The sequence below is a fragment of the Neophocaena asiaeorientalis genome, unplaced genomic scaffold (genome assembly GCF_003031525.2).
Source record: "Neophocaena asiaeorientalis asiaeorientalis breed wild unplaced genomic scaffold, Neophocaena_asiaeorientalis_V1.1 scaffold166, whole genome shotgun sequence".
Classification (NCBI taxonomy): Eukaryota; Metazoa; Chordata; class Mammalia; order Artiodactyla; family Phocoenidae; genus Neophocaena; species Neophocaena asiaeorientalis.
The window spans coordinates 3,251,587-3,276,638 of NW_020174933.1; the positions used below are offsets into that span (position 1 = coordinate 3,251,587).

Below are 25,052 nucleotides of genomic sequence, written 5' to 3' on the forward strand. Positions count from 1 at the left end.
ACCTCAGGGCACAAATTCCAGCTTACTGTCTCTGAGCCCAGACACCTGTGTGCAGGTGAGTGCTGAGATCTGTTCGCGGAGTGAAGGACACTCTAACCACAAGCTGAGACGCCACGGCCTGTTTCCAACGTGCCCGAAGGACCTGTCCCAGTAAAAATAACAGCAAGGTGGGAGGGAGCTTGGTGACACACGCCAGCTTTGTCCTAACCTTGTGCTGAGGACCAAGTTCAGCCTGCAGCCTGTTACCGTATGGCCTGTGAGCTAAGAATCGTTTTTATGTTTTTAAAGAGATGTCTAAAAAAGAAAAAAACAACATGCAACAGAGACCATATGTGACACACAAGGTTTAAAATACTGACTCGGGCACTGTCTGGACTTCCTTTCCCGCGTCCTCCACGCCCAAGTTTGAGGAAATAACCCACTCAAGAGTAAAACCACTCGGACCTCCTCTGTCCTCAGAGGTTAACAGGCTCTAAACTTTAGCCACAGGATGAATCAAAAGTAAAATATTTACAAGCCTCTGCGGACCTCTGGGGGTGCCTACGTGCCAGGTATGGTCACCTGTGTGCTGAGGCCATTTCCGTCCTGAGATAACAGACGCGCCAGACCTAGAACAGGGAAGAGGCTTCTCTCCTCTCCCTGGAACTGCAAGGCGATCAGGAATCAGTGGATGAAAACAGATCCTGGGATCACACATTATGATGCTTCCAAAAACCTGACACTCTTAGGGATGTCATTCGGATGAGTGGCATCAATTTCATCAACGCTCTTATCCAATCAGACCAGTCCTCACTGCTCCACCCGGAACCTCCGAGCTGAAGTCTCTGGGGGCTGGAAGATGGGGGCGCATCACAGCCCTCTGGCGGGAAGGGCACTGCCGCACACGACCCACCTGAGCAATGAAAAGGGCCTTACGATGATGCTCTCTTTCTGCCTCCCTGCTAGTCCCTGCTCGTCTGACCCAGGGAAAGGCAGGGGAGCAAAAGGATGCAGCAAAAACCTACAGGCGTGAGGGTGTGTGGGACCAAACCCAGGCTCCAATGGGAATGGGAGCCACAGGTCTGGGCTCACAGCACAGGGACAACACAGGGAAAACGCTGACCGTTCTCAGCTCAGCCTCTGCTGTTGAGAATTCACGGCTTCCTGGTCAATGGGCTGGAGCTCAGATATGCTGAGAAGAGGCTAACTGTTCCCACGAGTGCGGAGGCCGTGAAGGAAATTTGGTTCCCCTGACGTTGGCAGGTGAGCCCTTCGGCATTGAAGCTACAAGAGTGGGGGACAGAGAGAACAAAGAGCTAGTGCTTGGAGGACAGATCTTGCGAAATCGGGCTGTTAAAATTGGAAAGCTTCTTCTTGGGGGGCAGTTTTTAGAAGTAAAATCAGGAAGTGACTTCCTGGGGAGTGCTGGTGGTAGATGGTAGACTGAACGTTAATAAAGAAACTTCTCCTGGTCCTGCATGTGTGTGTGTGTGTACACACACACACACACAGCTTTGGCAGCTGTGAGTCCACTGAGTGACCACGAGGAGCCGCTGCCAGGGGCCGGGCAGCCACGGTTGGTGCAGAGGTGAGGATTCCCGGCCCCTGTGCAACTGTGTGCTCCTAGCTTTGAAATAAGGTACTTGGGGACCAGCAAAGGCTTCCTAAGTGTGTGTTCCTAAGCTTCTTACTTCTTCATAATCATCAAGAGGCCTAGAAGCTTCCCTCTTCACAACTCCTAGATTAGGACCTGGCACACAACAGATTCGGTAAACATTTCTTGATTAACTTGACTGCCAAGAGCCATAGCGAGATCCACTTATGCCTGAGGTCACCACCTCCCTTTTCCCGGTGGGGTGGAGAAGACAGGGTCCCTGGATTAGCCTTCCAGCTGCCTCCTCGTTCCCGGACCAGGATGCATTGAGTTGCAGGGTGTTGTGTGCAGCAAGCACTCTTCCTGGCTCTGTGTGCCTGGCTGGGGGACCCAGCACAAGTCACCAGAATCCCCGAGGCCTCGGCTGCCTCATCTGCAGAATGAAGGGCTGGACCCCCCAGTCCCTTCGACTCTCAGCGTTGCGAGCTACAGCTGTGAGGAACTGGTGACTTCTATCCTCCCCGCAATGGGAGGCCCAGGGCCACTGCCATTTGACAAACATAAAAGCTGCAGGTTGGTGGGAAAAATTATTTCAATGACACAGTGGGCTGATAAAGGGCCGAGCCAGTGCTGGGGCCTGACGTTCAGAACTGTGGTTTGGCCAGAGCCTGGGCTCCCGCTATTAGGAGATGCAGAAAGAGCACCTTAACTGAGAGCGAGGAGGGGCGGAAGGACACAGCACAGAGGGCACCTCCTTTAACCCGCTCCAACCCTGGGGAGAGCACTAGGGCTGCCCTTGTCCTGCAGGAGGTCGGTAACTGGCCCTGGGAGACACGCCAGGTGCTGCCCGGATTCACAGGCCTTTGCTGGCCCACCCTGAGCCCCAGGCGCCCACAGTAACCCCCCTGCAGCTTCCTCACCGCACTCTGAGGCGCAGTAGGTGCTGGCTCCTGCCTCAGTGTCCAGTAATCACACCACCTCTTCCCCACTGAGAGGCCTCACTTCTCCTTTTCCTTCCTCAAACCAGCCTGTAATGGCAGGAATCTGCCCCAGGGCTCAAGACAAGGCTGAACCAGGGCGCAGCTTAGCCCGCCACATTCAGTCACACCCAGGAACCCCAGGAGTCTGAGGGCCAGACCCCAAATTAGGAGAGAGAACAGCTGGGGGAGACGGCTGCCCAGACGCCACTGAACTCACCCCCCAATCCGGCCCTTCCCGCCCCCAGACCCTCCACCCCAGCTCTGGAGACAGACCTGCCTCGTGCAGGGCTGCCCTGGCCCAGAAGCTGGCAGCCTTGGCCTCGGAGCCTCTGCTGTACAGCCTGGTCTGGAGGCGGGGGTGGGGGTGGCTCCAGGGCTCACTGGTCGTGTGACCTTGAGTGAGTCATACAACCTCCCTGACCCGCCTCTGAAAAATGGGGACACCATCCGTACTTCCTTCAGAGGGTTGTTGGGAAGAATAAATAAGACAAACCGCTTAGAACCATGCCTAGCACACAGCACATGCTTCTTCATTGTTAGCCACTACCCGCCACCCTCCGAAATCCGATTTATGTGCTCTAAGAAGGGCCCCAGACCGCAGTAATCCTTAAAGGTCCCCCAGCCATTCCAGTGGTTGAGAACCCTGCCTAAGAGAAGGCATGTGGGAGGGGAGGGGGGAGAGGGGCGTCTGAGCAGGGAGTCAAAGGGCAACCCCTTTATAACACCCCAGAAGTATCAGAGTATTTGCCAGGAAGCCAGAGAATGGCTTCTCTGCCAGGGTCTGAGATGCCACCAGTTAGTACCACTTTCCCCTGCCAGCCACCCTGGAGATATAAAGAAAACAAGTCCTGACAGTTACAAAGAAGCTAGAGTGGTGGCTTGCAGCCTCTTGGCTTGCAAGGCTGTCGGCCTGGTCACTCTTTCCCTCGCTCAGCATTTACTCACCAGCCAGCAGATGGTGCAGAAAATGTGAAGCCCTGCCCCTAATCCAGCTCTGAGTGCAGAATTTGCATGTGAGTGCCAGAGATCCATGGCAGTGCTCTACGCTGTCCTTTTTTTTCTCAGAAAGGGACCAGAATAAAGATCTCAATATGCAATCAGATCATCGTCACAGTTCTTGAAGGAACATCAACCTACCTGACTTATGTATCTTGCTGGAATCAGCCCTTTCTATCCAATGAACAAGCCAGAGTGTCTGCAACGTAGCTGACTGCCTGAACTGGTTTTCGGGTTTAAAAGTTGTATTTGGACAGATGATACACATTACTTGTGGACTGGAAAATATGCTGATACACTGGACTGAGGAGAAGGCTTTGAGTATAGATCCCTTTTGATAAGATTATAATAGCTAGTTTTTAGCCAAAAGTATTTCCTCCAAATTTTCAGTCAGGGGCTCCCACTACACCAGGGCAATCCGTTTTCTAACTTTTCTTTTTTTCCTTTTTTTTTAAATCAACAGCATTTTCTTTTAATAAATAAGGACACTATTAAAAGGAATGGAATGCTTGCTGGCACAAATTCCCCTTACCAGGTGATGTGGTTGGTGCCTTACCCCTGGGCAGGGTCCTAGTGAAAACGGACATTTTAGTGCTTGGAAAGCTAATGAGAAGCAGAGATGACAATGATGATGACGACGGTATTGTGCTATTACACCTTTATGCAATGCTTTACACAGTATTTGCAAAGTACTTTCCAATTACTGTACTTCATTAAGTCAACCGTCACAGCAGCCAAGTCAATTCGCACGTTCTCCCATTAGCTTATTAACAATCTGCCTCCTAAAACGACTCCCGTGTGCCTGTAAATGGGCCCCAGCAAACTTTTACGGCTTTTTCTCGGGGCCTCTCAGATGAGCTCAGACAGCAACCCTGACTTCCCGCCGCATCAGCTCAGGAGCTGGGTGTTGCCCCGACTGCTGTTTAGCAATCCTGTGGAATGAGTTAGCAAGCTGCACTTCAGCAGGGCTCCCACTCTGGAGGCTCAAAACATCCCATCCAAACCAGGGCAGTCCCACCCTGCCTCACAAAGCCAGTGTCTGGCCCCAACCTGGAGGCCAACGTGCAGGTGATCTTTCCGGGCTGGGGGGTTAGATCCTTTGGGATGAGGGGATAGAGGGAAAACTCTAGGGTTCGAGTGTCCCTGGGGGGCACACCTCCCATCAATACCGATTCTCCTGTGTGCACGGAGATGCTGCTCCCCGCGCACGGAGGACCATACCCACTGGGTGATGCTGAGCTGAGGGCAGAGGCTGCGGGTGGCCTCCAGCCCTCACTTTCCTGTCCCTTCTCCTTCGCCTCCCTTGGGAATGGGAGGGCGTTACCTGGGACAAAGGCCTGCAGGTAGGACAGGGCTCGGACCACCCCAGAACCAATGCTTCTTCCCCGGACCCTCTCAGGCCGGTGGCTCTGTGACCCGCCCCGGCGGCTGCCATCGCCCCCTCCAGGTGAGCGCCCTCCAGGTGCCTCCCGCCCGCGGGGTCGGCCTCCCGAGACTCACCTGCGTGAAATACAAGTTCATCAGCGTGAGGGTGAAGAACTGGAGGCACACGGGGAAGCAGTAGAGCAGCCAGAAGACGAAGGGGCTGAGGGCATTGGCCGCCACGAAGTCTTTGAAGTAGAAGGAGAAGAGAACCGTCCGCAGGGAGGCCCAGAAGAGGCAGAGGAAGAGGAAGACGCTCTGGTAGCTGAGCCGCTTGTGGCGGTAGCGCAGCACGAGCCAGAGCTGCACGTAGATGAACAAGAAGAGCAGCGAATAGAACACGGTGTAGACGATAGTGAGGCCGAGCTTCACGTAGGGGGGTACGGCCGGGGTCAGCGTAGGCGGCAGCGAGTCGTTGCGTAGGGGGTCCCACGGCTGGGCCTCCATCGGGCCGGAGGCGCTACGGCACGGCCTGGGCGCTCGGGCTTCATCTGGGCTCGCGGCCGCCGCCGCCCCCGCGGGGGTCTCCGAGCATCGCGCTCCACCCAGAGCCCAGCGACTGGAGGAAAGAAAATAAGCCGCACTTCCTCCCCCGACACCACATGATTCACCGGGGCGGCCACCTCCTGACTGGTTCCGCGTCGCCCCCTTCTCCTGGGACGCAGCCCCACACCTCTCGCTCTCTGCTGATGATTACTTGTTGTTTTGCAGAAGTTAGTTATTTTATTTCAACAGCGACAAACGTTGCAGTCTTTTCAAACATTAAAAATAAACTTTACGACTCTGGGGCTATGAACTAATTGGCGTTTTTCCTTGAAAATGTCATGCTGGAGTGATGCTTATTTCTAAATCCAGAAATGCCGAAGACAGGGTTTGTGTTTTTGAGGTTAAGTTTGCGTACGCAGAGTGAGGGGAAAGAATGGTCCCTATGGCTGCCGCCTGGTCTCGGTGGTAAGCGGGGCTGTTTTCTCCCGGAAATCCTCATAGTGCGCCCCACACGGTGCTCCCTCGGTGGGCTGGGGGATGCTCGCCCCTCACCTCCCAGGCAAGCACCTGGTGCGGCGGGCAGCGCGGGGTCGGGGCAGCGGAGGGAGCCCGCGGGACCTCAGAGAGCTGGTGGCCGCTCTCGGCGTGCTGCCTCCCATTCCAATCCGGCCCATCCAGCAGGACTGCCTGCCCATCAGACAGACAAACTCTCTCGTTTGCTGTGGCTGAGGGGTCGCTCTTCAGAGGCTTTGACTGAGTTTACGCCCCAGGGAGCCTCTCTAGCATCACCTTGGCGGGCGGGGGGTGTGGGAGGGAATTGTAGAGTGCTGTGGGCAGAGAGGGCTGGCCAAGCTGCCGTCTGGGAGCACTTCTAGACAAGCAGTTCGGGTAAACAAAAGAAAGGGACCCGAAATCTCCAAGACTCCAGTAGTATCTTGTTATTTATTTTTTCATCTCAAGTTAATAGTCAACTTCGTGCCTAATTGTGTGTTCTCTTTCCTTAAACGAACCCGTCCTCCCCCACGGTGGAGCCTGGACCAGCGCTGCTTTTCCAACAAATTATTTAGTGCTTACACCCTCCTAATACATTTCAGGTGCTTCATCAGGGCCAGGTGTGCCTTTGGTGTCACGCTCCTTTCTAGTTCCTCTATCCTTTCCCTCTCTCACTTGCCCCTCATTGTTCTGAGGATAAAGTCCAAACTCCTACCCTAGCTGACCTCCCAGACTTGTCTCTTGAGGTGTTAATGAGTGTTAACACCCCTTAACTCCTGTTGCCAAGGAAACTCTTTCAACCCCTTCTTCCAACAATTGGCCAAATCCCATTCATTTGTAAGGGGGTTACTTCCTCCAGAAAGACTTCCCAGACCACACCATCATCCACTCAGTATTAGTTTAGGTGCACCACCTGTGTGCTTACAGAGCATCCTTGCATAATTGTCACTCACCCCACTTGTTTATAAGTTTCCTTAGTATAGAAACATGCCTTGCTTATATTTGTCTTCCCTGTGCTTGCCTGGACAATCAAAAAAAAATCTGTTTACATTTTATTTTACTGAAAGAATACAGTGTCATCAAAGGCCCGTGCTCTGATATTTCTCCACCATGCAAGACCTCTAGCCACAAGACAACCTTATGATCCAGGATGGCTGCTGGCTCTGCAACCATTGCATCCACTTAATGCCAGGATGGCATTAGGAGGAAGAGAGAAGGACTAAAGGGCACCTGTTCTCTCTAGTTCAAGGAGCCTTCCCAGAAATAGCACACAATGCATCTGCTACTGATTGGTAGAACTTAGTTACCTTAATAAGATAGCTACAAGAGAGACTGGGAAATGTAATTTTTATTCCGTATGGCAATATGCACAGCTAAAAGTCAGGGTTCTGTTATTATGGATGAAGGGGAGATGGATTTGGGGAGGAACTAGCAGTCTTCACCATACTTCCAAAGCAGCCCCCCAAAATGACAATGTCAACAATAGTCTGTCCCTTGACCACCCAGCATCAAATGTGCTTCTCACTATTCTTACAATTCTGAAAATAAAAACTATATAAAATAAAAATGCTCCCACTTAATATAATGCAATATTCCTTATACAATTGAAAAATACCTTCACTCCTTCCTCCAAAGAGGTCACACTGAAGGATCATTTTCTGTGTCCAGCTTGAAGTCCAAGATCTCTGGGTGATAGTAATTCCTCCTTTGATTCTGCCACGGTCCCATCTCAATGTGCTGATCACAAAGATTAAATTGTTTTGATATCTTTCACTAATTTATCCTACATAAAATAGAAGAAAGTTAAAAGTAAAGGATAATTAGTTAAAATAGATATATATGTAACACAGCAAGGAAGAAAATATAAGTAGAAGTTAGAGTTCTTATTTTTGCAGTTGGTCGCAAGGCTTTAATTGATATAGCATTATATCAGTTTATGACTCCGCTCTTTAATGCACATTACAAATCCCCTTTTCCCTTTATCAAGAATCTTAGCTAATCAGGGGATAACCCTTAGGTCTGAGGGATCTGAGTATGTTAATTTTTTAACAAAAAATTGTTTTTCACTGGACATGCCAGTTACATGAGGCACCACCATGGCTGGATTCTATCTATTGGCCTCTTTTATTTTTTTTAATAAATTTATTTAGTTTTGGCTGTGTTGGGTCTTCATTGCTGCGCACGGGCTTTCTCTAGTTTCAGTGAGCGGGGGCTACTCTTCGATGTGGTGCACAGGCTTCTCATTTCGGTGGCTTCTCTTGTTGCGGAGCGTGGGCTCTAGGTGCAAGGGCTTCAGTAGTTGTGTCACTTGGGCTCAGTCGTTGTGGCGCACGGGCTTTCTCTAGTTGCAGTGAGCGGGGGCTACTCTTCGATGTGGTGCACAGGCTTCTCATTTCGGTGGCTTCTCTTGTTGCGGAGCGTGGGCTCTAGGTGCAAGGGCTTCAGTAGTTGTGACACGTGGGCTCAGTAGTTGTGGTGCACGGGCTTTGTAGCTCCGCGGCATGTGGGATCTTCCTGGACCAGGGCTCGAACCCATGTCCCCTGCATTGGCAGGAGGATTCTTAACCACTGCGCCATCAGGGAAGTCCCATATTGGCCTCTTTTGCCCATCATATAACAGCAACCTTGCATCCCCTGATTGTCACTACCATCACGCTCTTTTTGTGCTCTTACCCACTGGCGCAGGGAGTCTGAAATAGCCCGGGTCTCAGTTTCAATCTTAAGGGAACTATGATTGACTTCCCCTGGTGGAAAAATTCCTTGCTGATTGCTAAGACCTTCAAACTAGCAAAGCCCAGGGGTAAAGGGAACAGAAACAAAAAAATTTGCAAGTGGGTCATTGGGTGTATTCATGAGAGATGCCATCCTCTTGGATCTATAGCCATGTATCCTGGCTTCAGGAGAAGCAACACCATACACTGGCCTTGAGTTCAGAAGATACTCTATGTGCTATAGGACAGTCATACTGTCTTTACAGATGTGTCTTTCAGCAGGCGCTATAACTAAGTCAACAATTAATCATTCCACTATTCTAGAAGCCCAGCTGCTACTGAGGGACAGAAATTAACCCACTGCATTTCTTTTTCTGGTGTAAAGTGAGACCTTGGTCAGCAGTGATACTGTATAGGATACCATGATGATGAACAAGGCATTTGGAAAGCCCAAGGATGATAGCTGGGCAAAAAAAGTAAATCCAAGTTCCAGAGCATTGTCTATTCCAGTGAGGACAAATTGCTGATCCCCTCCATGAATAAAGAAGTCCAACCTATATAATCTGCTTCCAGGTGGCTTAATCTGGTACCTTTAGGGAGAACTCATAATTGGTTAGTAACTGCTGGTAAGGAGCCAGGTTAGCCTCGATAGGGGAAGTCTGGATTGTTAAAAATATGGGCGGTCTCAGTCTCTGCCTGCACGGTCACTGTGTCCATAAATCCATTGAATAAGCAGTGGGCCAGCTGGGGAGAGAAGTTGACTTACATCCATGGGGCATGTTAACCTGTCCTCCTGAATACTGAGACTCTCCAGTGTAGTTGGGTCTTTTGCTGAACCTGACTTGGTGGCTTAACAGATCAAAATAACATCCAGCTCAAGAGGGACAGCTCAGACTGCATGGATCACGCATTCAATCTCTTCAATGGTGCAGTAGCGAGCCAAGGAAAATAGCTGTTTGACAAAGAAGGTGTGTGTTTGCTCCAAACGCTAATAGCTGACACTGTGATTCTCCTAACACGGCTTGTCACAAGCACCATACATCTCTCCAACCTGCCGTTGGAGCACCAACTGGATCCACGGAGCCGTAGGTGGCAGGACAGATTGCACCACAGCCTGAGCCACATGGAAAGTCTCTTCTGCCTCTGGGCCTCTCCTCAAAATTAGCACCCATTGAGCCACCCAGTCTGAGAAGCACAGGCGAACGGGACAAATGTTGCTTCCATAAAGAGGGCCATCAAGCATTGTATCCCTCTTTCTTGTAGGAAGTGGCATAAGGTGCAAGAGTTCATCCTTCACTTTGGAGGAGACATCTCAACCTAGACCACTGGACCTTCCGAAAAGCTTCCCTAAGGTCACAAGCCTCTGTAGATTAGTGAGAGATATTTCCCACACGACAATTTGCATGTTTCTTACTAACGTTATCTAGAATAGCTACTATTCCTGCTCTTCAGATTGTCAAAACATATCATCAGTGTAGTAGTCACTGTGTCCTAAAGATGATGGAGGTGATTAAGATTTCTAAAAACCACATTGGCATAATCAAGTTGCCGTCAAAAGCAAGATGGGTAGTCATCCTTGCCAGATGAGATAAAGCAGGATTTGGAGTTTTTTTTGCTTACTGGGAATGAGAAAAAAGCACTTTCCTCCAGGGGCTGTATGGTTTGCTGTATTGACGTCACCAACTTATGAAGTTTATGATAACCCATTGTCACTATCCCGGACCCGTCCAACTTCTAGATCAGTCGGACAGTACAATTGGGATGTTGCAGGAATTTGCCACTTCTGTAGCATTCAAGTTCAGGTCTAAGCATTGGATATGGGTATAATGTTGTCTGTTGATGACTTAAATCAGACCCAGAGAGTTTTGGTTTGCTTATGTCATATGAATCATATAGGGCCATAGAGCGCTGCTCATCTATTTGGTTCTAGGGGCCCATGATCAATTTGTTTCTGCCAAAGACATCTGACGCGCAGACAGTTCTGAGTCCCAGGCTGACCCTGTGAATGGTCATGGTCACCATGTCTTCTACCAAGATGACCTTGCCTCTTCTGTTGGTTGTGCCACTGCTGGCCTCTGGCGCCTGGGATCCTGGCAAACATGACAGAGTCTGTTTAACTCCAGCAGCTCCCAACAGCATCCCTGATGTACATAAAATAGCCATGACAGTGCTTTTGAGAGGTGGTGGCCTTTCCTTCACCAAACGTATTTCTCAATGCCTTGATGAAGGGAGTATCTTCCGGTCCCTTTCAGGGGACACAGTTAGGGGATTGGTGGGTGGGTCATACACAGTATATTCACACCAACCTTCCCACTTCCTTGGATCCCTGCTCTTACATGATGCCAAAGAAATGCAGGCATCTCAACTACTCTTGGTACGGATTACCAGGTTTCATAGCAAGAAGCAAACAGTTAGGGGGCTTCCCTGGTGGCGCAGTGGTTAAGAATCCGCCTGCCAATGCAGGGGACACAAGTTCGATCCGTGGTCCGGGAAGATCCCACAGGCTGCGGAGCAACTAAGCCTGTATGTCACAACTGCTGATCCTGTGCTCTAGAGCCCACAAGCCACAACTACTGAAGCCTGTGTGCCTAGAGCCCGTGCTCCGCAACAAGAGAAGCCACCACAATGAGAAGCCCGCGCACCGCAACGAAGAGTAGCCCCCGCTCGCCGCAACTAGAGAAAGCCCGCACGCAGCAGCGAAGACCCAATGCAGCCAAAAATAAATATACAAATTAAAAAAAAAAAAAAAGAAGCAAACAGAACCACTCTTCCCGCTCCAGGAAGCCCATTGAGCTGGAATCTCTTGGAAAGGAAACATTCTGTTCTTCCCTCCCTGGTTTAGCACCCTCAGAATTAATTCCTATGTGTTTTACCGATAAAAAGAGCAAAATTGTGCAATTACTTTGGTGTATCAACCTCCTCCAGCCAGGTCTGGCTTTACAACATGAGGGATATGTTGGTACCTAGCTCTGGTTTTGGTCTGAAGACACTGAGAAAAGGGGAGGTCCAAAGGGCCTAGAATTCCGTTTACAAAATGACTTCCTCAGGCTAGATTATACTAGGTCATCAAGGAAGTGAGGAAGAGCCTCTTTGTACAGAGGAAGGGTTACTTCAGAAGCTGTGTGTTCTGAGTCCTCAGGCCACCCGTCCCCATTCAGAATCTCCCAGTTCGCACCCTTTCCAGTCGGTCCCCTAACTATCCGTGAGAGAAAAGAGGAGGTGGTGACTTTAACAGATATTGTAAATCAGGAACCGAGAGAATCTCCCTTTTGGTTTAGTTGTGGTTGCAAAAGACAAGATATGCTTTTAGCATAGTCAGTGAAAGTCCCTGGTTTTCAGACTGCCTTGAACTAGAATTTAAGACTCTGCCAATCACTTCTTAAGCTTCCCTGCCTTAGCATCAACCACTCCACCCCACAGCTTTTGAATCCATTGTGCCTTTCATGCTGTTCTCTGGCAGTAACCACTTGGTTTCTCAATGCCTTAACTTCAGTGGGACCGTCACTGTGCTGGGTGGCCTTCATGCAAGCCACTACAAGTGACAGTGTGCCGTGAATTTTCTTAATACTACTTGAATTTTCACTGTCCTTGGATCCAACCAGACCAGACAATCAATCTCAAATACTCCCCTATTCCCTGAGGGTATTTGGCTGCCACCTCTCCTCATTGTCAGTTTCTGTATTTCTCGGGATTCTTGATTGCAAGCAAAGGAAATAAATTTTGTTTAATTTCTTTTACCCCAGTCTCTGCCTTCGACTTCACATGGTGTTCTCTCTGCCCAAATTTCCTCTTTTTATACAGACTCTGTCATATTGGATTAGGACCCCCCAATGACCTCATCTTTTATTATTATTATTAAACTTTGGTAAATTTAAGCAGAAAAAGAATGTATTAAAAGGTACTTTATGGGCTTCCCTGGTGGCGCAGTGGTTGGGAGCCCGCCTGCCGATGCAGGGGACACGGGTTTGTGCCCCGGTCCGGGAGGATCTCCCGTGCCGCGGAGCGGCTGGGCCCGTGGGCCATGGCCGCTGGGCCTGCGCGTCCGGAGCCTGTGCTCCGCAACGGGAGAGGCCACAACGGTGAGAGGCCCGCGTACCACAAAAAAAAAAAAAAAGGTACTTTATGTAGCTCACGAAATCCTCAGGCGTTCTGGAGGAGTTTGGAGGCTAAGAAAGAATGACACCCAAAACAGTGCTGCAGAACTGGTTCTGTAACAACACTCCTGCTGCCACCCCTGGCTCGGATGTGGTAGTTTTGTAGCACAGACCTCCCCAATGCTGGACACTGGAAATTGCCTATATCAGTTAGTTAGGAGTGAAGACAGTTGCAAACAATAGAAATCCTGGCTAATAATAGGTTAAACATAAGTGCTTATTTTTCTCATTTATCTAGGAATTAGTAGTTGCAAACATAGATTCAGCTATCTAAAAAATCTGCCAGGGATCCTGGCTCTTTCGGTGTGCTTCACCACCCTTAGTGTACTGGCTTTAATCTTCAGAGTTGTACCCTTGTGGTTGCAAGATGGCTGCTGCAGCCCTAGATATTGCATATACATTCAAGGCAGAAATTGAGAGAAGACAGAAAGGGTGATTCCTGTATCAGGAAGGCAAAAGTTTTCCAGAAATCTCAAGACAAACCTCCATCTGTATCTTTCCAGCCAGAAGTGTGCCACATAACCATCTAGAGATACAAAAGAAGTTAGGAATGCATGACCAGCCTGGATGGTAGAGGCAGGCTAGGAAAAGGTAAAGGGTGGTAAAGGGTGTTGGGTGAGTGAATCTCTCTCTGCAATAGAGTCTGTAGTTCATGCTGCTTTGAATCAAGAGCTTCCAATTCAAAGTCTGGGGCAGAGCCATCTAATTGGCTGAGACTAGACCATGTGCCCACATCCCAGCAGCAATAGCGGCTGGGAATGTGAGAATCTAGCATCTTCAGCTTCCATGGTGGGTGCTTCTACTTCCTAGAGTAGGAAATTCCCCAATGTAGGAAGGGGGTTCAGATGCTGGGGAGACAAAATGGTGACTAATAGCTTCCCATACTGTTATAGATTTCCCCAGATGATTATATGCACATAGTTAAAAGTTTAGAGGTAAATTTTTGGAAAAGGGATATAACATTTGCAAGAAATTATCTTTTTTTAAGTTATCTGCCAGCTACCCTCAGAAATTCTTTCAAATATTTAAGGGATGAGAAGAAGGCAGGCCAAAGAAGGAATTTCTGTTTTGCCCCTTGGCTGGTCACTGAGATGCAGCTATCACTAGGCATCTCTCCCAGCTCTGAAATTCCTGTCCTGACTGAGCGCTCAGGTAGCCAGGAACCCCCAGCTGTGTGGCTGCCCCAAGCCTACTGACCCCAGCATGCCCAGCCTCCAGACCTTTACCACACCTCCACCCAGGCTCCACGCCAGGTTAAGCGTGTCTGTCTGTGTTCCACTTCAGAGAACTAGAATTTCCAAGGTGGTAAGTAGCTCATTTCGATAAACAAATCCTTGCTGGTATTTTCCTGGAAAAGAGCACTCCTGGGTACTGCTGATTCCAGCTAGAGAAATGTAGGATAGTTAGAAACAACAGAACTAACCACAGCCTGCTCAATCTAGGATACGAAAGGCCCCTAAAAGGGACACACAAACCAGGAGTCTCAGTCAACTAAGGAGGGCAAGCTCCCAGGACAACAGAAACTATGCTTATTTGCATGAATGGATGTACGTCGTGAGATGAAACTGTTCAGCGGTTACAGTAGCCACAGAATTATTGTTTTTTTACATTTTTTACATTCGACCCCTGAAAACTTTGTGTCATGTGGCTTTCAGCCTCCAGATTCCACTCCTAACAAGACTGGTTTTATTGGTTTGGTTTTGTTTTAGCTCCAAGTGATGTGTCCTGCTTTGCCAAATGTAAAGTGACAGAAAAACATGACAATCTCTTCATTTCCGTGATCAACACATATTTAGGGGTGTTTGATTCATTATTGAATGAGCAACTGATTCGCTGCCTATAGTTTTTGTTCTCAGCGATTCAGGACAAAGTCAACATCGCTTGTGGGTTTTTTTGTGTTTTTTTTTTTGTCTAAATTGCAATCTTAAACTTTGAAAGCTAAGGGTGTCAAAGGTTTCAGGAATGCTAAGAGATTCAAGGGGTGAGATAGTATAAGTGATAAGGGTTTTGCAAGCTAAGATGATTCTTGTGGGAAAGTTCCTGTTTCAACAAATACATCTTATGTTTTGTGAAATATGATTTACATATCTATTTTCATTGATCTCATTTTTGTAATTCCTAAATGTAGACCATGAAGCATATCAGAGTTTTAAAACAACTTTGTCGGATTATATAATTCACCCATTTCAAGTGTACAATTCAGTGATTTTTAGTAACTTCACCTTGTGGGGCAACTATCACCATAAATCTGTGTTGGATTTCAACACAGATTTCACCCCCCCACACACCCATAATAAACACATCAGATTTCAATTCGGTCAGGTATGGGACTATTTACAGCAAACTCTAAATCTACGACAATCCTTAATGCTGTCTAAGCAAACAGGCAGATGGCGCAGCCCTCCTAGGGTTGCTCAGATGTGCTCTTTTCATGATTCAATAACCTCATTAAAATTTTGGTATTAAGGGGATCTGGGGTAAAAAGAGAACTTAGTGTAAATTGAAGCCCGCAGTGGTCAAGAGCATGGAATATTACCTATTTACCCGAAAACAGAATGGAATGTTTCCTACCAACAAATCCCCCAAAGCACATTCACCTCATACTCTGCTCCAGGGAAAGTATTGTCAGTGGTTTGCTCAAGTTTCTGGGCAGGAAACTAGATCCAGTTCTTTCCAGTTTTTTTTGTTTGTTTGTTTCATTTTGGCCACGAAGCATGTGGGATTTTAGTTCCCCAACCAGGGATCGAACCCCTGTCCCCTGCATTGCAAGAGTGGAGTCTTAACCACTGGACTGCCAGGGAAGTCCTTTCCAGGAATTCTTGAAAAAGCATTTAAGCTGCTGGCTATTGCTCCATGTTCTTCTTATAGGTTCCCATTTTCATCTCCAGAAATAGTACTTCAAGTAGCTAGAGCCCAAGAGAACATTGATTCTAGCCATGGAACTTCACTGTGTCTCAAGGTCTGAGAACGACCACATCTTATTTTCAGGGGTGTGTGCACCTCAGAGGAATGAGCCATTATGATGGCACCGTCGGTTTCCCTGGCACACATGTGGTCAGCCACTGAGAGTGGTCGGAACGTCTAGGTCCAGTGAACAATGAAGGTAGGCTGACTGATTACCCCCCAGAGCAGGACCAAAAGGATGAAGGTGAGAGGTGTGTTGAAAATCCTTCTGAGAAAGCAGTTCAAGGGGCTACACCACATCCAATTCTGTGAGTCCTGAAGCTTCTTCTTCATTGTTAGAGGCCCTCTTTAGGAAAAGAAAAACAGAACTACAAATACAAAACTAGGTACCAAAATGAATCATTTCTTTAGAATAACACATCACACATTTAAAGAAGCTGGCCAGTCCTACAAACACCACAAAATCCAGGAGAGTCGTGCGATATTTTTACTTATTCATTGTCTGAGGCATCTCTAAATTCCCTTTTCCCTACAATTCTTTGGTCTTCATACTTCTCTTCGTGTAAGAGTGATCCTGCAATTAATTTTCTGTAGAGAGAATAGACAGAGAAATCTTTTCTCCAGCACGACTGATCAAACACTTATTATTGAAGCTCAGGAGAGTTTCAGGCTCAGAACTCGTTATTGTTAGTCATGGGGATTTTTAGGATTGTTGTCAGCTTGGGAAAACCTCAGTGAGCTTTTTTTCACTTATGATCCATAGCTTTCAGGGCATCTCAAGTTTTCTTGTGGGGTGATCCATCTTAAGGAGTCTTTGAGTTGGTGACACTCCTTACCCAGTTTATTGTGAATTCCGGGTCGTGGTAGATTAAGAGTTTTGAGGTGCCTCCGTATTTCAGGCCAGTCTGCTGAAAGGGAAAACAAAGGCTTCCCTAAGAAAAAATGCCTACCAGCTCCTGCAGCCTGGACTCGCCACACCCAGAGCCTCATTTGCAGTTTTCCTCTGTGAGGCAGTGCATAGAGATTGCTTTGTGTTTAGAAAGGGAAGAACGAGTTCCCTGCCCACGGTGCCAGGGAGCAGCCTCCTGCATCCTCTGTCTGGAGGCCAGGGAAAGGGGAGGCAGGGAAAGCAGACCAGGTGGGAGGGCCAGGCTCTGGGGGTCCTGCTGGTCTGGACTGGTAGGATCTCAGAGATCCCTGGGAATGGACGTGTAGGCGAAAGTGGGGTCCTGGGTCTGGCTGCTCGCCAGTCAAAAGCTAATAAAGAGGCAAGGTTGGTGGAAAGGAAAGTTTGCTTTATTTTGGAGGCCGGCAACTGGCGGGGGGAGGGGCGGGGGGAGGGGATGCTTGTCCGGAAGGCCGACTTCCCACCCCCGCCAACTGGGGGGCAAGAGCTTGTATAGACAGAGGGAGGGGGCTCCATGCAGAACGGCACAGTCAGCTCTGACGCTCATCTTGAAGTTGGTCCTGCGGAGGTCCGCTCAGCATCATCTTGGCTGTTTTAGGTACAGTTAATCTTCAGTTCCAGGGTCGGTTTGCTCCCATTTCCTTGAGGCCAATTCTTGGAATTGTGGCAACTTATGTCATGGCTACAGTCTGGTCATCACGTAGTTAACTTCTTCCACCTGGTGGCGGTTTCAGTATCTATAAGACAGCTCACAGGATACGGCTCAGAATATTATCTGTAGCCCTTGAGGAGGGACTAAAAGTCCTTGACTTCGCTTACTGACTAAACTATTATTATTTTGTCCTGTCTGATTGCTTTTCTTTGCTTTTGCATTTTCTCACTTCTCTGATTAACCTTATTCTTTGGCTGAAGTTTTTCCACACACAAAAGGCAGGTGGGGGACATCGGGGGGCGGGGGGGGGGAAGGACCATAATGTCCTGCTCCGTTTCAGCCAACCTTTCTAGAGTAGACAGAGAATTTAAACTTGGTCCCAGAGCATCCAGAAGCAGATCCATTACAAAGTGTTTGTTAATTGTGCTCTCGAAACGTGAAAACAGCACCTGGGATAATAGCTGCAACAGTAGTCACGTTTGATATCTTATCTCGGACTGAGAATAAGGAAACTAACGATATTAGTTTGTGAGGGCTGTCATAACAGGGTACCACAGACAGGAGGCTTAAATGACAGAAATTTATTGCTCAGTTCTGGAGGCTGGAAAGTCCAAGGTCAGGGTGTGCCAGCGTGGTGAGGTTCTGGAGAGGCTCTCCTTCTGGTTTCTACGTGGTCGTCTTCTCTGTGTCCTCACACGGTGGAGAGACAGTGAGCCCTCCACTGTCTCTTCTGATAAAGGCACTAATCCCATCAGGAGGGCCCCACCAGCCCAGGGCGCACAGTGAGCTGAGTAGGTGCCCAAGCTGGAGATGTGGGGCCCTTGAGCAGGAGGCAGGCCACTGGCACACCTGGTGCCAAGCTGCTGTGGCAAGAAATGGATCACTCTGGGCTCTGCCTGGGATGGCCACGTGCTGTCCCTCATTATTTAAACACAGCCTTGCTGATAACCATGGCTCTTTCCATCCAGACTAAGGCTGTTGTGAACACGAAATGAAATAACGCATAGGAGCACTTAGACCTGGATCTGGAAGAGCCCACCCATTGGGAGTGGTGAGAGGTGCTGCTGGTGACCGTTTAGTGATGGTGGTGGTAGACCAGGAGCCGTCTTCACCTTGGCAGTGAGGGGGGTTCGCTGGCCTGTCCGCCTTCTCTTGTCTGGTTTCCCGTTGTAACAAAAGTGGCTCAGCAGCGGGTGGCCCTGAGATGAGCAGTCACTTAGGAGATGTGTCATCCCCCTGCTCCAGGACTGAGAGTCACGAGGTCAGGATGGAAGAAGAAGGAAGTGTCTAGAGTTAGCTCAGGAAACAAGGGAACTAGGAGTGTGAACAGAAAAAGACAGGTTTGGTAGACAGCAGAGTAGAGGAGTCAGATATCACAGGTCGTGATGGCTGTAACAGGGGACAGCAGGCAGCTCTGGGATTATCCTGAGGAGGTCAGAACATGAGGAGGTGGGGTGGGGAGGGCTAAAGATGGAATTTCATAGGCTCGAGGAAAACCAAACCAACCAAACAACCACAAACACTTTTTTTTTTTTTAACTCCCTAAATTTTATTTATTTATTTATTTTATCCAGCAGGTTCTTATTAGTTCTCTATTTTATACATATTAGTGTATAAATGTCAATCCCAATCTCCCAATTCCTCACACCACCACCACCGCCCCTCCCCCTTGGTGTCCATGCGCACAAACACTTTTAAGGTGTTCGAATGAAACACTTTCACGCCTAGTATTTCATGCATTCCTAAGCATGCCCCTATTAATTTGTAACATGGTTCTCTCTGGCTAATGAGTGATGAAAGGCTCAGAGAGGTTAGGGGGCTTCCTTAAAGGCACACAGCACACAGAGGGCAAAGCCAGCCCGGGAAGCCCCAGGTCTAGCTCTGAGCCACCACATAAGGCTGCCCAGAGAGCACACGGATGACCCACCCCCGCCAACCCAGGGTGAGACCACGGCCGATTCCACGGGCTGTGTGGCCACGGCATTGACCTCTGGAGCTGGTGACTTTATGAACTGTAACATCCCCTGTTCTTTAATGTACAGCCAGGAGCTGGACTCTGGTCAGCCCAGCAAGGGCAGCGAGCCCAGGTCAGCGGGCAGCCAGCTCGGTTCCGCTTCAGTACGAGCTGCCCAGTGACTGCTCTGCAAAGGCATCGTAACCACGAGCTTCTTTACGGGCTTTGTCCAGGTCTGGATTCCACCTGATTCTGCCATTGCACAGAGACTCGATGCTGGCCCGGGGTTGCTGTCTGTAAGCTTGACCGGACTCCAGGGAGTGAGAGACAAACCACCAGGGACAGAAGAGAGCACGCAGACATCCCCACGGATGCTGATGCAACACGACACAGGCATAGGTCTCGAGGAACCCAAGACAGACACACTTACACACCCATGTGACACTGGGAGCCCAGCAGAGGGAGGCTTAGCTTCTGGTGGAGAATCTGAGCTGTGTCACTGGAGCGGGAGGCTTGTTGGCTGTCAGCAGGCACTGCGCAGTGAGGGCGGCTGTTCTGGTGGGAAGCCTGTCTGGGGTGCCTGGAGCATCTCTGCACCACCAGGGCTGCAGGGAGAGGGAGGCTGGAGCCCGGCCAGCAGCCACTGGCCAGGCAGCATGTGGGATCTTAGTTCCCCGACTAGGGATTGAACCCATGCCTCTGTAGTGGAAGTGTGGAGTCAACCCCTGGACTGCCAGGGAAAGTCCTGGGGATCTTATTCTTTAGAGACTGTGTTTGCCAGCACCCTCTGAGCTGTAAACTTTGCACACATCTCTGTTAACTTAAGCACAAGGAGGTGAGCTCAGGGAGTCAAAGCTCAGGGCAGGCAGCGGTGGGGCTGGTCTCAGAGGGGCTGGGTTGAAGGCAGGACTCCAGACAGGCATCTGCTCTGTCTCTCCTCCTGCAGGGTCTCTGCTTCTCAGGCAAGGCCATGGCTGTCATGCAGCTCTGTACACAGCCCTTCAAGGAGCTGGCCAGGAGGGCACTTCCACCCCCAGGCATGTCTCAGAGCTCCTGGAGCAGGTGCTGAGCGGCCTGCCCTGGTGTGCGCACTTCTTCTGCCCCACTTGTGGGTGGAAACGCCTTCACAGGTGTCTGGTGCACCTTTGTGTCCTCGTGATGGCAGAGGCCTGGCTCTAAAAACCAAACACAAGTCTTCTCTACTTTCATATGTTTGGGAAATGAAGGGCTAAACAAGGTGTCTTCATTTGTACGGGCTACCTCACAAAGTCCCACAGAGTTGGCGGCTTAAACAATAGAAATCCATTGTCCCACAGTTCTGGAGGCTGAAAGTACCAGATCAAGGTATTGGCGGGGTTGGTTTCTTCTGAGGCCTCTCTCCCTGGCTCTTTGACGGCCGTCTTCTCCCTGTGTCTTCACATGGTCCTCCCTCTGGGTGTCGGTGTCCTAACCTCCTCTTCTTATAGGGACACCAGCCAGACTGGATAATTTAATGACCTTCCTTTATCATAATTACCTGTCTAAAGACCATATCTCCAAATTAGTCACTTTCTGAGGTACGGGGGGTGGTTAGGGCCTCAACATCTGAATTTCAGGGAGACGAATTCAGCCGATGACGCAGAACTAACCGGTCATCTGAGGTGAGTTGTGGATAGGAGGTGAGAGTGATAATAATTTCTAGTGGTCCCTGGGTTTTGTCTTTGTGCCAAACTCTAAGACCTTTTCCGTGACGTCACACATTTTGTCCTTGTAACAACCCACGAGTTGAGATGTCCCAATAAACTGCTACCTCCATTAAAAAAAAAAAAAAGCTGAACAAAACCAAGGCCCAGATGTCAGGGTTGGTATTGAATAGGAGCAGGAAAGATGCAGGCAGTGACCTGGAACAGTCCGGGTCAGCATGTGTGTCCATCTTTTTTTTTTTTAATTTGTTTATTTATTATCTTTGGCTGTGTTGGGTCTTCGTTTCTGCGCAAGGGCTTTCTCTAGTTGTGGCGAGCGGGGGCCACTCTTCATCGCGGTGCGCGGGCCTCTCACTGTCGCGGCTTCTCTTGTTGCGGAGCACAGGCTCCAGACACGCAGGCTCAGTAGTTGTGGCTCACGGGCCTAGTTACTCCGCGGCATGTGGGATCTTCCCAGACCAGGGCTCGAACCTGTGTCCCCTGCATTGGCAGGCAGATTCTCAACCACTGCGGCACCAGGGAAGCCCTGTCCATCCATCTTTAATGCATATCGTGAAGTCACGTTCCTTCTTGTCCAATTTTTCGTTACGATACCCATTAGTCAAATTCATCAACAGGTATTGATTGCAGAATTCACTCCGTATTGGGCCCAGAGCAAGGTAGTTGGGAAATTTGTAGGTGTAAGACTTGTTACTGTGGGGAAAATCTTTCCGTGTTTGCTCATATGTGGATAAAGAAGCTCTGGAACGCGACAAAAGAGACACATGGTAGCGTTAGCAGTGGGGGAACTAGGCGGGTGGGGACAGAGGAGTGAAGGTGGATTGTCACTTTATACCTTTTTGTATATTTTGATATTTTTTGAACCATGTATCTGTATGGCCTATTCACAAAAATGAAGTTTAAAAAAAAAGACAGTGAAACAAGAGCCCGGGGAATTCCCTGGTCGTCCAGTGCTTTCACTGCTGGGGGCCTGGGTTCAATTCCTGGTCAGAGAACTAAGATTCTCACAAGCCAGGCACAGTGTGACCAAAAAAAAACAATCAGGCTTTAACTTTGACAACACAGTAAGTCTAAAATTATCCCACTGTCTTCACTGAACAGCCTCTGAGAATAGGTAGGAGTAGACATTGCTAGCCTTGTTTTGCAAGTAAAACAATGAGGCCAGGAGAGGGTGTGGACATGACCACTCAGCCAGAGGGTCACTAAGCCTAAACCAGGGCCTAGTTCTCTGATTCCTAATTTGGGACCCTCTTCACTACACACATGGTTGGTCCTTAGAAAATGAGGACAGTGGACGTTACTATTATCAATCATTCAACAAATACGTTTTGAGTCTCTGGTGAATTAAATGCACATGGTCCCTGACTTTTGGGGGCTTACATTCTAGTGGAAAACAAGTAGATTCTCAAATGAGCATATAATTACACATTATAGTAAGTTTTATAAAAGAAAGTAAAGAAATGCCATAAGAAAACAACAGAATATACCTATGTCCAATGCCATTGTGTTAAATATTCATAAATTACTAATAAGTACAAAATAAAACTGATTTTTTCTACCTGGAAAAAATATTCTCCCAGTAAACCTGTTTGGGCGTATTAAGTGTCACTGTCTATTGACACACTAAAAGCCCCTTCCTTAAAACCAGATTGTCACTGACCAGGATGTCCCCCCCCATTGACCCCTGGACACAGATCCCAGCCCCTCTGAGGTCGATAGGGGGACCCCGTGAGCTACTTGGGACAATCAGGAGCTTGTCAGGTAAACAGCCAAAGGGAAAAAACAATCAGGACATAACATAGGGCAGGAAAAAACCTTTCTTCTACCCTTCATAGGTCCGCAGATGATGCTGTGTAATACAAAGACAGATTAACAAGACAAAGCAAAACAAGTGTATTAGACCTATGGTTACCAGGGGGGAAAGGGGTTGCGGGGGGGCGGGATAAACTGCGAGATTGGGATTGACATATACACACTATTGTATATAAAATAGACGAATAACAAGGACCTGCTGTATAGCACAGGGAACTCTACTCAATACTCTGTAATGACCTATATGGGAAAAGAATCTAAGAAAGAGTGGATATCTGTATAACTGATTCACTTTTCTATGTAGCAGAAACTAACACAACATTGTAAATCAACTATACTCCAATAAAAATTAATTAAAAATAGTAAATGTGCATAGAGTTAAAAAATCATGTTTATTAACATGTTTGTCTCATATATGTATATGGGAAAATAACTCAAAAAGAGGTGGCTTAGAACTCTGGTTTATATAACACCTTCAACAAAAAACAATAAATTTATAGAGAAATGGAGAGAGAGAGAGACAGACAGACAGACAGACAGAGAGACAGACAGAGAGAGAGAGAGAGAATAACCAGGGCTGACACTTGAGTCTGGGTGGCCAGGGAACAGAATGTCTTTGATGGGGGCTCTGCTGGCCCATCACCTACCCCACGTGTAGTACTGTGCTCAGCTTGGCACTGGGTAATTTGGGAGGAAAAACAAAGTAGGAAACATGTTCCTAGACCTCAAGAACCGTACCATCTGGCTGCAGAGGTGAAAGTAATCTGTGAAACAATCAGAGAGGTTTAGAGAGTAGGGGGGGACTGGGGAAGGAAGAATGAGGGAATTAGCCAATCACACTGGGTGTGATTTGTTCAGTGGATGGAGATGTGGGTAAGGCCTGAGGGGTGGGGAATTGAGGTGCGTGGATCTGGTTATGCAGAGAGGCAGGGCGAGGTCCTGGGGTCAGGAGCGACTTTGAATCCCGGATCCTCCCTGCGCCAGCTGGGTGACGTCGGAAAGTTAGTTTTTCTCTCTGACCCTCAGTTTCCTAACCTGGAAACTAAATCTTATGGTTTTTACCCCTTATGTGGTTGTACTGTAAATGAAGTAAGATATATGCAGGACTTTGGAGAGTGAAACGCCCTTGACTCAGTCATCTAGGACCTGGAGGTGGACCCTCTCCACGGGCAGCACTTGGTGAATTTCCATTGTCTGCTGCAGCCACCAGCTCAGCCTCCTGGTGAAGAATCAGCTTGGGAGCTATAGGCATCGGTCCAGATCTGTGTCCCCTGATTTACGGCCTCGAGTAACTGATAGGTGGGGTTTGTGGAAACCGTGATCTGGGTTTGCAAAGGGAAATCAGTCTCTCTCTCTTTCTCCCCCTCCATCCCCTCCCTTCTCCTCCCCTTCTTCCCCCTCCCCCTCCTTCCTCTTCCTCCTACTCTTCGTCTTCTTCCTCCCACTCTTTGTCTTCTTCCTCCCTCCTCCTCCCCCATCCTCCTTTCCTCCTGGGTAGTAGCTCAGGGCTACATCTCCTTCAGTACAGCCATCTTTCAGAGAACTCTGAGCAAGGTTTCTCTCACACAGATTAATCAAATATGTCATTTACTTCAACTCATAACGCATGAAAATAGTGAAAACCAAGAGTGCAACTACAGTTCTTTCTTCCAGGGAAGCTCCTCAAATGACTGGGGCATTTATATAAGGAGCAGTCATCTGGCAGCAGGTCATGGTCACGGGTGAGTGCAGGGGAGGCTGTGATTACTAGCCCAGTGAGAGGATTCAGCCATCGCTTTGATACCTTGGAAAATGTGGATCCACTGATCCTTAAAAGCCTGGAACAGCCTTTAAACGCAATGTTTCCTCTTTCTGAGCTTTTGAGTTGAAAGAGATCTAAATACCCTTCGTTTTACATATGAATAAGGCTCCTGGGCCTTACAGAGTCACATGGCCAGTTAGTGGTGGATCTAGAAAAAACACAGAACTAAGTATCCTGATGTAGACAAGATCTCTTTCAGCTCCACTGCTCTGCCTTTCTTGTGTGAGCTCATTATGAATTAGCAAGCTCTTGTGGGCTGAGATCCATCAGGAGGTGGACAGAGCCCCTCAGCCTGGGGAGGACAGAGCGACATGCCCCTGCCCCCTCCCCGCCTGCCTCTCCTCTGGGACACTCAGCAGGTGGCAGGAGAGGAGCCACTCCAGCAAGCCCAGAGGCAGCAAAAACCAGCCAGGCTGTTCTTGCAATGGCCTAGGGAGTAGGGATGAGTTCCTGAGCCAGGAGGAGGAGATGTCAGAAGACCCAAAAGGTGAGACGAAACCCCAGGGAGAGGGTGTTATAGAAAATC

General features: G+C 48.7%; 1 protein-coding gene across 1 annotated transcript in view; it reads right to left on the reverse strand.

Moving 5' to 3' along the window:
* Nucleotides 1-5,585, reverse strand: part of GPR137B (G protein-coupled receptor 137B) — a 46,332-nt gene extending 40,747 nt beyond the window's left edge. The window contains exon 1 of the mRNA XM_024761488.1: nt 5,050-5,585. Within this exon, the coding sequence (XP_024617256.1) occupies nt 5,050-5,418 (369 nt within the window). The 5' untranslated portion in view covers nt 5,419-5,585. The remainder of the gene's footprint in view (nt 1-5,049) is intronic.
* Nucleotides 5,586-25,052: the final 19,467 nt, after the last annotated feature.